The sequence below is a fragment of the Ochotona princeps genome, chromosome 24, assembly GCF_030435755.1.
Source record: "Ochotona princeps isolate mOchPri1 chromosome 24, mOchPri1.hap1, whole genome shotgun sequence".
Lineage (NCBI taxonomy): Eukaryota > Metazoa > Chordata > Mammalia > Lagomorpha > Ochotonidae > Ochotona > Ochotona princeps.
Window position 1 is genome coordinate 26,049,196 of NC_080855.1, and position 9,462 is coordinate 26,058,657.

A 9,462-nucleotide genomic window follows, 5' to 3' on the forward strand; every position below is an offset into this window, starting at 1 on the left:
AACGGATTATGAAAGGAGAAATCTGTAGCAGGGTCACATCCCTTAGGGGCCCCCCTTGCTTTCCACCTCCTTCCCCCGGGACCTTGGCTTTCGGGGTCGCAGAGGTAGACCCGGGTGCGACCAGGGGCTGGCGGGCCCGTGGTTAGAGTCAAAGGTTACGGGAAGGGTGACTTGGTCTTCGGGTGCGGAAGACTTTGAGCCCAGACGGTGGAACAAGGTTAGGGCGCCGGAAAGGCTGCAGGGGGAGGTGGCCGTGCACCAAGCGAGCCAACTCACTCCAAGCCCTCCCCGCACTTGGCCGGGCGGCGGGGCCAGGAGCGCACGCCCCCTGCTGGACTGAGACACCCCCCCACCCCCAAACACACACAGACTTTCATCTTTTGAGCCACTTGGGCCCAGAAAGCGGCCCCCCTACCGGCCTTCCAGCCTTACTGCACCCGGGGGCTCCCCTGCAGCCACAGCCGCAGCCTCGGCCCGCGTCCGACGCCGGATGGTGCGGAACCGGGGAGCGTAGGGCGCACCGGGCTGGCGAGCGGGTGCGGACCTAGGGCGGCCGCTGGGAGGCGCCGCGACCAGCCGCGCTGCACTCCCCTGGGGTCTCGAAGACCCGGCCCGGCAGGGGGCGAGGGGGGGCGAGGGGCGGCGAGGAGTGGACGCCCCAAGGCGTCACCAAAGGCAGAGGGTGGGGAAGAGTCGGGCTGCCCAGGCCCCCTCCCCGGCGCCCCAACACCGTCGCTCGAGTCTCTCCCCGTCAGCTCCGCCGCCCCTGTGCGCCCCCTCCTCCCCGAGGCCGGCGGCGCAGCGTGGCGCGGCTGCTACGGGCTCCGTCCTTGGAGGGTGTGGAAGGGTGGGTTTGGGGCCGGGGGCGGGTCTGGAGGCGGACCCGGAGGCGGGGCTGTCTCTGCGGCAGGGCCCAGCTCCGCTCCCCCCCCGCCCCCCCAGCCCCGGTCTCTCTGTCTCTCCTCCTCCCTCCTCCTGCTCCGGGCGGAGCCCGGCATGGGGGGGCCGGCGCCCGGCAGGCCAGGTACGGTGATGTAGAAATTGGGGAGGCTTCGTGCGGGGAGGTGGTGGTGTGGGTTGGGGGGACAAGGGACAGGGAGGATTGGCGGGGCGAGAGGCGGAGAAACCCCGGGTAGCAGGACAAGGGGAAGAGGAGGGGTGTCGGGGAACCTGGGGCCCTTGGATGGAGAGAGTGGGGAGATGAAGCAGGCCAGGTTTGGAACAAACAGGGGAAGGGGAGGACGGCTGTGAGGAGGGGCGCCTGGGAGGAGAAGTGAGGCTACAGGCAAAAAGGAGAGTGTGTGTTTGGGGGGGAAGGGAAGACGGAGCAGGTATGGAGGCCGCAGCTGAGAAGGTAGCTTTGGGGCCAGACTGGAGACCCCCGGGTGGGATTGAGGGGCGGGGACTGGGAGAGGGAAGGCCAACCTCCCAAATCCGGGTGGAGGAAGAAGGTGATCTGGGCCGTAGGCAGCGGCGACGGAGGCGGAGACCATTGCTGAGGGGCTGGGGAGCGGCAGCGGCCCAGGCCCAGGGAAGGAGGGGACGCCCGCGGGAGGAGAGGGATGGACGGCTGTTGTTTGAGATGCCCGGCTCAGAGTGCCGCCTCCCCCTTTCTTCAGCATCCCCACCCTGTCCTCATGAGAACCCTGAAGCCTTAGAGCTCCGAAGGGAGTGGGGAGTCTGATGGTCTTCCCCCTTCCCCAGTGGGGTGTCATGTACGCAAGTAGGCCCTGGGCTTCACTCCCTGTCTGTAGGTGTGTCCAGTTTGGCGTAGCAGTCTAGAGGTTCGAGTCTGTTGTGGGTGTGTCAGGGGGATGTGTGTGTCTGGTCCTCTGTGGTGGGCTGGTTGGTGTGTGGCTGGCCCATGAGGGAGCCCCGGGGTGCATGGACACGGAACAGGAATTGTGACAGGCTGATAGAGGGTGTGTATCTGTGTCTCAAAACCCATGGGGGTCTTTCTGGAGGTTTTCTCTGTGTTCTCTTCTCTGAGGATCCCAGTTACATCTCTCCCCCTTATTCTCCCCTTCATTCATTCCCGGCTCCCCTCCCACAATCACCCCACACTCTTCCTTCTTTTCTTATTCCTCCCCACCACCAGTGGATCCGGGACCCAGGGAGGGCCGCCCCCCGGGCCTGGTGGCACTGAGCAGAGCCCCTCAGCCCCCACCTCCTGCCCCACGACATGAACCTCCTCTACCGAAAGACCAAGCTGGAGTGGAGGCAGCACAAGGAAGAGGAGGCCAAAAGGAGGTAAGAAGCCCTTTGCTGGATGCCGATCCCTGCCTAGCCCCCCTTTGCTGGATGCCACTCCCTGCCTAGCCCCCCTTTGCTGGATGCCACTCCCTGCCTAGCCCCCCTTTGCTGGAAGCCGATCCCTGCCTAGCCCCCCTGACTGGCCACAGCCCCTCCTCCCTGAGGCACCACAGCCATGTCAGCAGTCCAGTGATCCCTGCTCATGGATCTGTGCTCAATGCAGAATGGCAAGGAGTCTACCCACCCTGGCCCAGCCCAGCTCCCAGCCCTGGAGGCCCGAGTCACCACTTTCTGACTCACCTCTGGCCTGCCTCTCAGTTTAGGGCTTGGTAATGCCCTTGCCTCCCCCTGACCTGAGAAGGGGCAGATGCCATCACCCTCCCAGGGCTTAGCAACAGGGGTTTTGCTAAGACATCTGAAAACAAATGTCTGGTCCCCTCTCAGCCTGCACTGCTGGGGAGGTCACTGTGTGTGTGTGCATGCGTGCATGCACTTGTGTGTGTATGCAATATGTATAGGCTGGGGGAGGCCCTGGAGAATCAGGCCTGGGGATCCCTGCCTTCCATCCCTGCATTCTTCCTGGTCTTTCCAGGCATCCAACGCCTGGCTCTCCTGTCTCTCTTTCCACTTGTATTCCTCATTCCCATTGACTGCATAGTCTCCAAGAGCCTGGGCCAGAGCCACTCCCTGCTCACAACTGTGGAGTTTAATTCTTGTTGTTAATTAGATTAATCAGAGCCATCGCGGCAGTGATCTCTCCCTAATGAAGGGTTAGTAGACAAGGCCCTAATGAGAGCCCACCCCATAGCGGCTTTCCCCTCTTCCCTGCCAGCCGCACCCCCCACCTCCCGCCCCTTTACACTCATACAGAAGCTGGGGACACTGCGAGGGAGTTGAGGGGTGAGCTGGGAAGCCTGGCAGGGAGACGACAGACAGGGCTGAGGGAGGGGGGAGAGGGCTCAGCCAGGGGAGGCTGTTCAGGCCTGGCTGCTGTTGAGTTCCACCTCTGGTGTGGAGGCAGAGGCCAGAGGCCATGGGTAGACCAGCATGAGAGGGATGGAACCTGGGCACGCTGGTAGCAGGTACCTCTGTCTATCCAGCCAGACTTTTGCCGTGGTCTGCCCCTCTCCCTATGCACAGGGCCATTCCCATGTGAGCCCAGGTAAGCTCACCCCTGCACCTGTGCCTTGGGCCTTTAGCTACCCTGTCCTCACCCTGGCCTCCCTGCTTCCTCCCTGGCTGTAGGAGCACGCTCAGGGCCTGAGGCCTGACCTCTGCTCTGCTGTGCACTTCTCTCCTCAGCTCCAGTAAGGAGGTGGCCCCTGCAGGTCCAGTGGGGCCGGGGACTGGCCCAGGGCCCGGGGTCCGAGTGCGGGACATCGCCTCGCTCCGCCGCTCCCTCAGGATGGGCTTCATGACCATGCCCGCCTCCCAGGAGCACACCCCCCACCCCTGCCGCAGCGCCATGGCCCCGCGGTCCCTGTCCTGCCACTCAGTGGGCAGCATGGACAGTGTCGGGGGCGGCCCTGGGGCAGGTGGTGGGGGCCTCACGGAGGACAGCAGTGCCCGAAGACCCCCTGCCAAGCCCAGGAGACATCCCAGCACCAAGCTCAGCATGGCAGGATCAGGGGCAGAGACACCCCCCAGCAAGAAAGCAGGTGAGGGACACTCCCCCCACCAACCCAGGAGGAGCTGGGAGGATCCATTCCCCAGTCCTGGGGAGGCTGTTGGGAGGGTTCATTCAGGGAAGAACCGAGGAAGTGGAAGGTTCCATTTCCAAAAGCAACAGGGGAAGTCTGTCTGAATAGGCCTGAGATGAACCATTCAAGGGCCTATCCAGGGGACACTGCCTGGAATGTCTATTCTTGGGAAAGTAGTGGTGGTCTAGGGGGAAGTAAGGGTTGCAGAGAATTTAGGGTGAGAGCTGCAGTTTTCTAAGGGGTCCTTAGAAAAAGGTTAGGGCTGACAGCCTAAGAACCTACAAGAGCTGTCACTTGAGGGGTGTGGGGAAAACAAAGGCAGGTGTGTCCTGCCAAGTAGGTCAGGAGGTCAAAAGCGACCCCACTGTTTTCTTCCTTCTCTGAAAGCACAGTTTGTTTGTTTTCTTTCCCATCCCACTCAGGCTCCCAGAAGTCAGCCCCAGAGGGCCGGGAGTCCAGCCGGAAGGTTCCCCCCCAGAAGCCTCGACGGAGCCCCAACACCCAGCTCTCAGTCTCCTTCGATGAGTCCTGCCCCCCTGGCCCCTCTCCTCGAGGGGGGAACCTGCCCCTCCAGCGCCTCACTAGGGGATCCCGAGTAGCGGGGGACCCTGAAGTGAGCAGCACCCAGGAGGAAGAACCTGTATACATTGAGATGGTGGGGGACGTCTTCAGGGGAGGAAGCCGCAGTGGAGGGGGCCTGGCAGGACCCCCTCTTGGGGGCGGGGGTCCCACCCCTCCCACCGGCGCCGATTCGGACTCTGAAGAGAGCGAGGCCATATACGAGGAGATGAAGTACCCGCTCCCTGAAGAGGCAGGGGAAGGCCGAGCCAACGGGGCACCCCCATCGATGGCAGCCTCTCCGCCCCACCAGCCTCCTGCCCTCCAGCCCCACACCCACCGCCGTCCAGCTTCAGCTCTCCCAAGCCGGAGGGACGGGACTCCCACCAAGACCATTCCTTGTGAAATCCCCCCGCCCTTCCCCAACCTCCTCCAGCACCGTCCTCCGCTCCTCGCCTTTCCTCAAGCCAAGTCTGCTTCCCGAACCCCTGGCGATGGGGTCTCGAGGCTGCCAGTCCTCTGCCACTCTAAGGAGCCAGCCAGCTCCAGCCCGGCTCCCCAAGTGCCTGGACGGGAACGGGAGACACCTCCCCCACCACCTCCTGCTGCCAACCTGCTGCTGCTGGGACCCTCTGGCCGAGCCCGGAGCCATTCCACACCATTGCCACCCCAAGGCTCTGGCCAACCCCGGGGGGAGCGGGAACTCCCCAACTCCCATAGCATGATCTGCCCAAAGGCGGTGGGGGCGCCGGTAGCCCCCCCTGGCCCAGCTGCCTTGCTCCCAGGCCCTCCCAAGGACAAGGCCGTATCTTACACCATGGTGTACTCGGCCGTCAAGGTGACCACACACTCCGTCCTGCCAGCCGGCCCGCCCCTGGGTGTTGGGGAGCCAAAGACGGAGAAGGAGATCTCAGTCCTCCACGGGATGCTGTGTGCCAGCTCAAGGCCCCCCGTGCCAGGGAAGGCCAGCCCCCACAGTGGGGCCCTGGGCACAGCAGCTGGGGTCCTCCACCACCGCGGCTGCCTGGCCTCCCCGCACAGCCTTCCGGACCCAACAGTGGGCCCCTTGACCCCTCTCTGGACCTACCCAGCCACAGCGGCTGGGCTCAAGAGACCCCCTGCCTATGAGAGCATCAAGGCCGGGGGGCTGTTGAATAAGGGCTGTGGAGTGGGGGCCCCATCCCCCATGGTCAAGATCCAGCTGCAGGAGCCCGGGACTGAGGGGGGTGCCTTTGCTAGCATCTCCTGCACCCATGTCATCGCCGCTGCAGGGACGCCAGAGGATGAAGAAGAGGAGATGGGTGCTGCGACATTTGGAGCAGGCTGGGCTCTGCAGCGGAAGGTCCTGTACGGAGGCAGGAAGGCAAAGGAGCTGGACAGTGAGTGAGGGGTGGGAACAGCGGGGGAGCTGAGGATGCCTGAGGTGGGTTTAAGGGTGAGTGAGGGGTGGGGAATGGTGGGGGAGCTGGGAATGGCCGAGGTTGGTTTGAGGGAGGGGCTGGGTGACTTGATTTGGAAGCCACAGCCCATTGTCCTGCACTGGGAAGTTTTCTGAGAGACCAGAAGGGCGGGGGTGGGCAGCAGACGGAAGGAAAGGGGGTCCCCATGTGTGCTGGCAGAGCAGGGAGGTCTGTGTGGGGAGGGGTTAGAATGTAGGCCCTGGCCCCATCTCCTCCTGTGTCCCAAACCTGCTCTACTCTCCACATTTCCCTTCCCCTGGTTGCAGGGGTGTGTGGTTGTGAGTGTGCGCACACTAGGAGCTAAACACAGCTGCCTCCCAGCTATTACCATGGCAACCCATCCAGACAGGAGGGAGAGGAGAGGGAGGCCCCTGCCGTTGCCTGGCAACGCAATGCTCTGCCAGGCTACCCTCAGAGATGAGCTTAGTTCACACGCAGCCCTTCCCCCCAAAGCCATCCCTCTGCCCCCTGCCCCGCCACCTCCCAGGCAGGGCTCAGGATTTGGGATTTGTGGACTGGGAAATGGTACCCTTGGTTTCTGTTTTCAGTGGGGGTGGTCTTTTTGACTTGACAGGAGCCTGGATGGGATTGAAAAGCTCAGGTTGGAGTAGAAGGGGCCCCTCTGACAACAGAAACTGGCATAGAAACATATATAAATGTATATACGTATATGTATATATATATATATATGATATAGAAGCAAACCCATATGATCCTGAGCCCCAGGGGTTAGTCCCAAGGGGAGGACATAAAAGGCTGCGGCATGGCGGACCCTCGTGTGTGTGTGTGTGTGTGTGTGTGTGTGGTTGTGGGGACAGAGGACCCTTGCCATGTGCATGCGCCCAACCTTCCTGGTCATTTCAGCAGAGGTCGAGGATGGTGGCCGGACCTGGAACGGCAGTGCAGAGGGCCCAGGCAAGGCGGAGCGTGAGGACCGGGGCTCCACGGCCTCTGGGATCCCCGTGAGAAGCCAGGGTGCAGAGGGCTTGCTGGCCAGGATCCACCACGGAGGGGACCGAGGAGGGAGCCGCTCGGCACTGCCCATGCCCTGCCAGACCTTTCCTGCCTGCCACCGCAATGGAGGTGACCACCGGCCTGCCCGCCTGCCTTGCCCCAGGGTCTATCCTCAACTGGCCCACCCTCCCATTGCCTGATCCACGGCCCTGAATCCTAACACCATTTCCCCCTGCCCTTTCCTCCCCTGATGAGGTGGGGTCAACTCTGGGCAGTAGGGGTAAGAAGAAAGGTCCCCTTTCTTCTCACGCCTCATTCTCCTAAATCAGACTTCACTGGAGGCTACCGTCTCGGCCGCTCAGCCTCCACCTCCGGAGTCCGGCAGGCCGCACTCCATACCCCCCGGCCCTGCAGCCAGCCCAGGGATGCCCCCAGCCAGGTGAGCTGCGGTTTTTCTTTCATCTGTCAGGGTAAAGAAAACTTGGGTGTGGGAAAGAAGGGCAGGAAGAGGTCAGGTAGGCTGGGACCTGAGCCAGCAGTGGCTGGCACAGCCTGATGGCTCCCAAAGGGGGGCGGGGCAGCTGCTGAAGACCCGGCTGCAAAACATTTGTGGCCATTGCCATCCTACAACACCCTTTATGCGATTTAGTGAAAGAACCACCCCACCACACACATACACCACCACGGAGTTTTGGGGGAGCGACCATTAAGAAAAAATGCTTCGGCTAGGAAGACCGCTTTTACCAGGAGCCCCTAACTTAGGGCTAGGCAAGTCCAGGTGCTCCGCTTGGGCAAGGGGAGGAGGGCACGGGCTGCACTTCCTCTCTCTCCCCCATCTACCTCACTGCTAGCGGGGAGAGGACAGAGGCCCCGCAAGAAAAGACTTGTTTCTGGGGCAAGACGTTGGTTGGTCTCGGCGTCAGGGCCTGGATCTTAATCCCACTCCAACCCCACCCGCGCGGCGCAGACCCACCCGGCGCTGCCGCTACCGCTGCCGCCGCCGCCGCCGCCGCCGCAGGCCCGCGAACGCGACGGCAAACTGCTGGAGGTAATCGAGCGCAAGCGCTGCGTGTGCAAGGAGATCAAAGCGCGCCACCGGCCCGACCGCGGCCTCTGCAAGCAGGACAGCATGCCCATCCTCCCCAGCTGGCGGCGGGGGCCCGAGCCCCGCAAATCCGGCACCCCGCCCTGCCGCCGGCAGCACACCGTCCTCTGGGACACGGCCATCTGAGGAGGGCGGCGGCTGGGCACCGGGACTGGGAGAGGCGGGGCGCGCCCCGGGAGACTTTGCCTTGGACTCTGAAGGACCAGGTGAGAGAGCGCCGGGGAGAAGAGCCCTTCCCTGCACCCTCGGAGAGGTCTGGAGACTCCGCAGGCTTGGGGCCCAGCAGCACCCCACAAGCACGTCGGAGGAAGGGGAGGGTGTGTTTGAGGTTGGGGGTTGGAGCGCGGTAGACTTCCTCGCCGCCAACACACACCCTCGTGGGTCCAGCTAGAGGTCAGCATGGGGAAGGAGGGCAGGACCCCAGGAAGAAGGGGGTGGGTCCAAAGAGAGGGGCTGGAGAGTGAGGTTCGAGGGGCTTTCTCTGAGAGCCTGGAGTCGGGGAGGGGTATTTATTTTGCTATTTATTTCGGTCAGGAGGGCAATTCTGGGCCCTTCTGACCTACTCCTGAGCAGGGAGTGAATGGTGGCCAAGTTCGAACTCTTCCCCAATGCCAGTGCCCACAAGGCCCCCCGCCATCCATGCCCACCCCAAGCTAGGGATGGGCCTGCCTGGGGGGAATGGAGGGAGGGCTCGGTGGATGATTTACAGTATTTACAATTTGCCAGAATGTGGTAGTAAGCGTGGCCTGCTCTGAAACAGGTGTATTATTTAGTTCTTGGGGTGAGGGTCTAGTGCCAGGGATGGGAGGGGTGATGGGGAAAGAGGGAAATTTTAGCGGGCTGGGAGGGTGGGTAGGGTATTTATTTAAATTAAAAAAAATACATGCCAGAAGAACTGTCAGGAACTTTTTTTTAATTCCTTTCTTTTCAGAATAATATATTAAAAGACTAATGATCCTAGAGCTGGCTTCTTCTGTTTCACAGCGTGCTCAGCCTCCCTCGTGTCTTTGTCACTCTTGCCCTTGGTTAGTGGGAGTGGAAGGTTGTGCGGGAGGGAGGATAGCCAGGAGCGGTGCCAGGGAGAGGTGGAGTCCCAGGTAAGTCCCTGGGAAAGGCACTCGGCAGTGAACCGCTGGTGTTTATCGAACAGCTAATGTGTACTTGGCAATGCATCCTTGCAGAAGGAATGTGAAGTTTGCCCTCAGGCACTTGGAAAGTCTACTTAGAGAAACTAAGAGGCAGATAGAGAAAGCTGCGGGAGAGGGGGCGGGGCCCCATCCAGGAAGGGCTCCTGCAAAGTGAGCCTAACAGGACAAGTAAACAGCTGATGGACACAGGGGAGGAGGGACAGCCCGAGGTGCCTGGGACCCTCACAACATTCATGGAACATTTAATCAGAAGGCAGGTGCAAAGAAAAACACCATGCCAATGA

At 62.0% G+C, this 9,462-nt stretch overlaps 1 protein-coding gene across 2 annotated transcripts; it reads left to right on the forward strand.

Moving 5' to 3' along the window:
• The first annotated feature begins 446 nt into the window (after positions 1 to 446).
• Positions 447 to 8,990, forward strand: NYAP1 (neuronal tyrosine phosphorylated phosphoinositide-3-kinase adaptor 1). Of its 2 annotated transcripts, none has more exons than XM_004586935.2 (7): positions 447 to 1,024; positions 2,099 to 2,250; positions 3,556 to 3,911; positions 4,376 to 5,890; positions 6,839 to 7,054; positions 7,255 to 7,364; positions 7,893 to 8,990. In XM_004586935.2, the coding sequence occupies exons 2-7, from the start codon at positions 2,183 to 2,185 to the stop codon at positions 8,154 to 8,156; spliced, it is 2,529 nt and encodes an 842-aa protein (XP_004586992.1). In that variant the 5' UTR covers positions 447 to 1,024; positions 2,099 to 2,182; the 3' UTR covers positions 8,157 to 8,990. The 2 variants fall into 2 exon arrangements, with proteins under 2 accessions (XP_004586992.1, XP_058536878.1); XM_058680895.1 differs by having other exon boundaries at positions 6,836 to 7,054; positions 7,893 to 8,851.
• Positions 8,991 to 9,462: the final 472 nt, after the last annotated feature.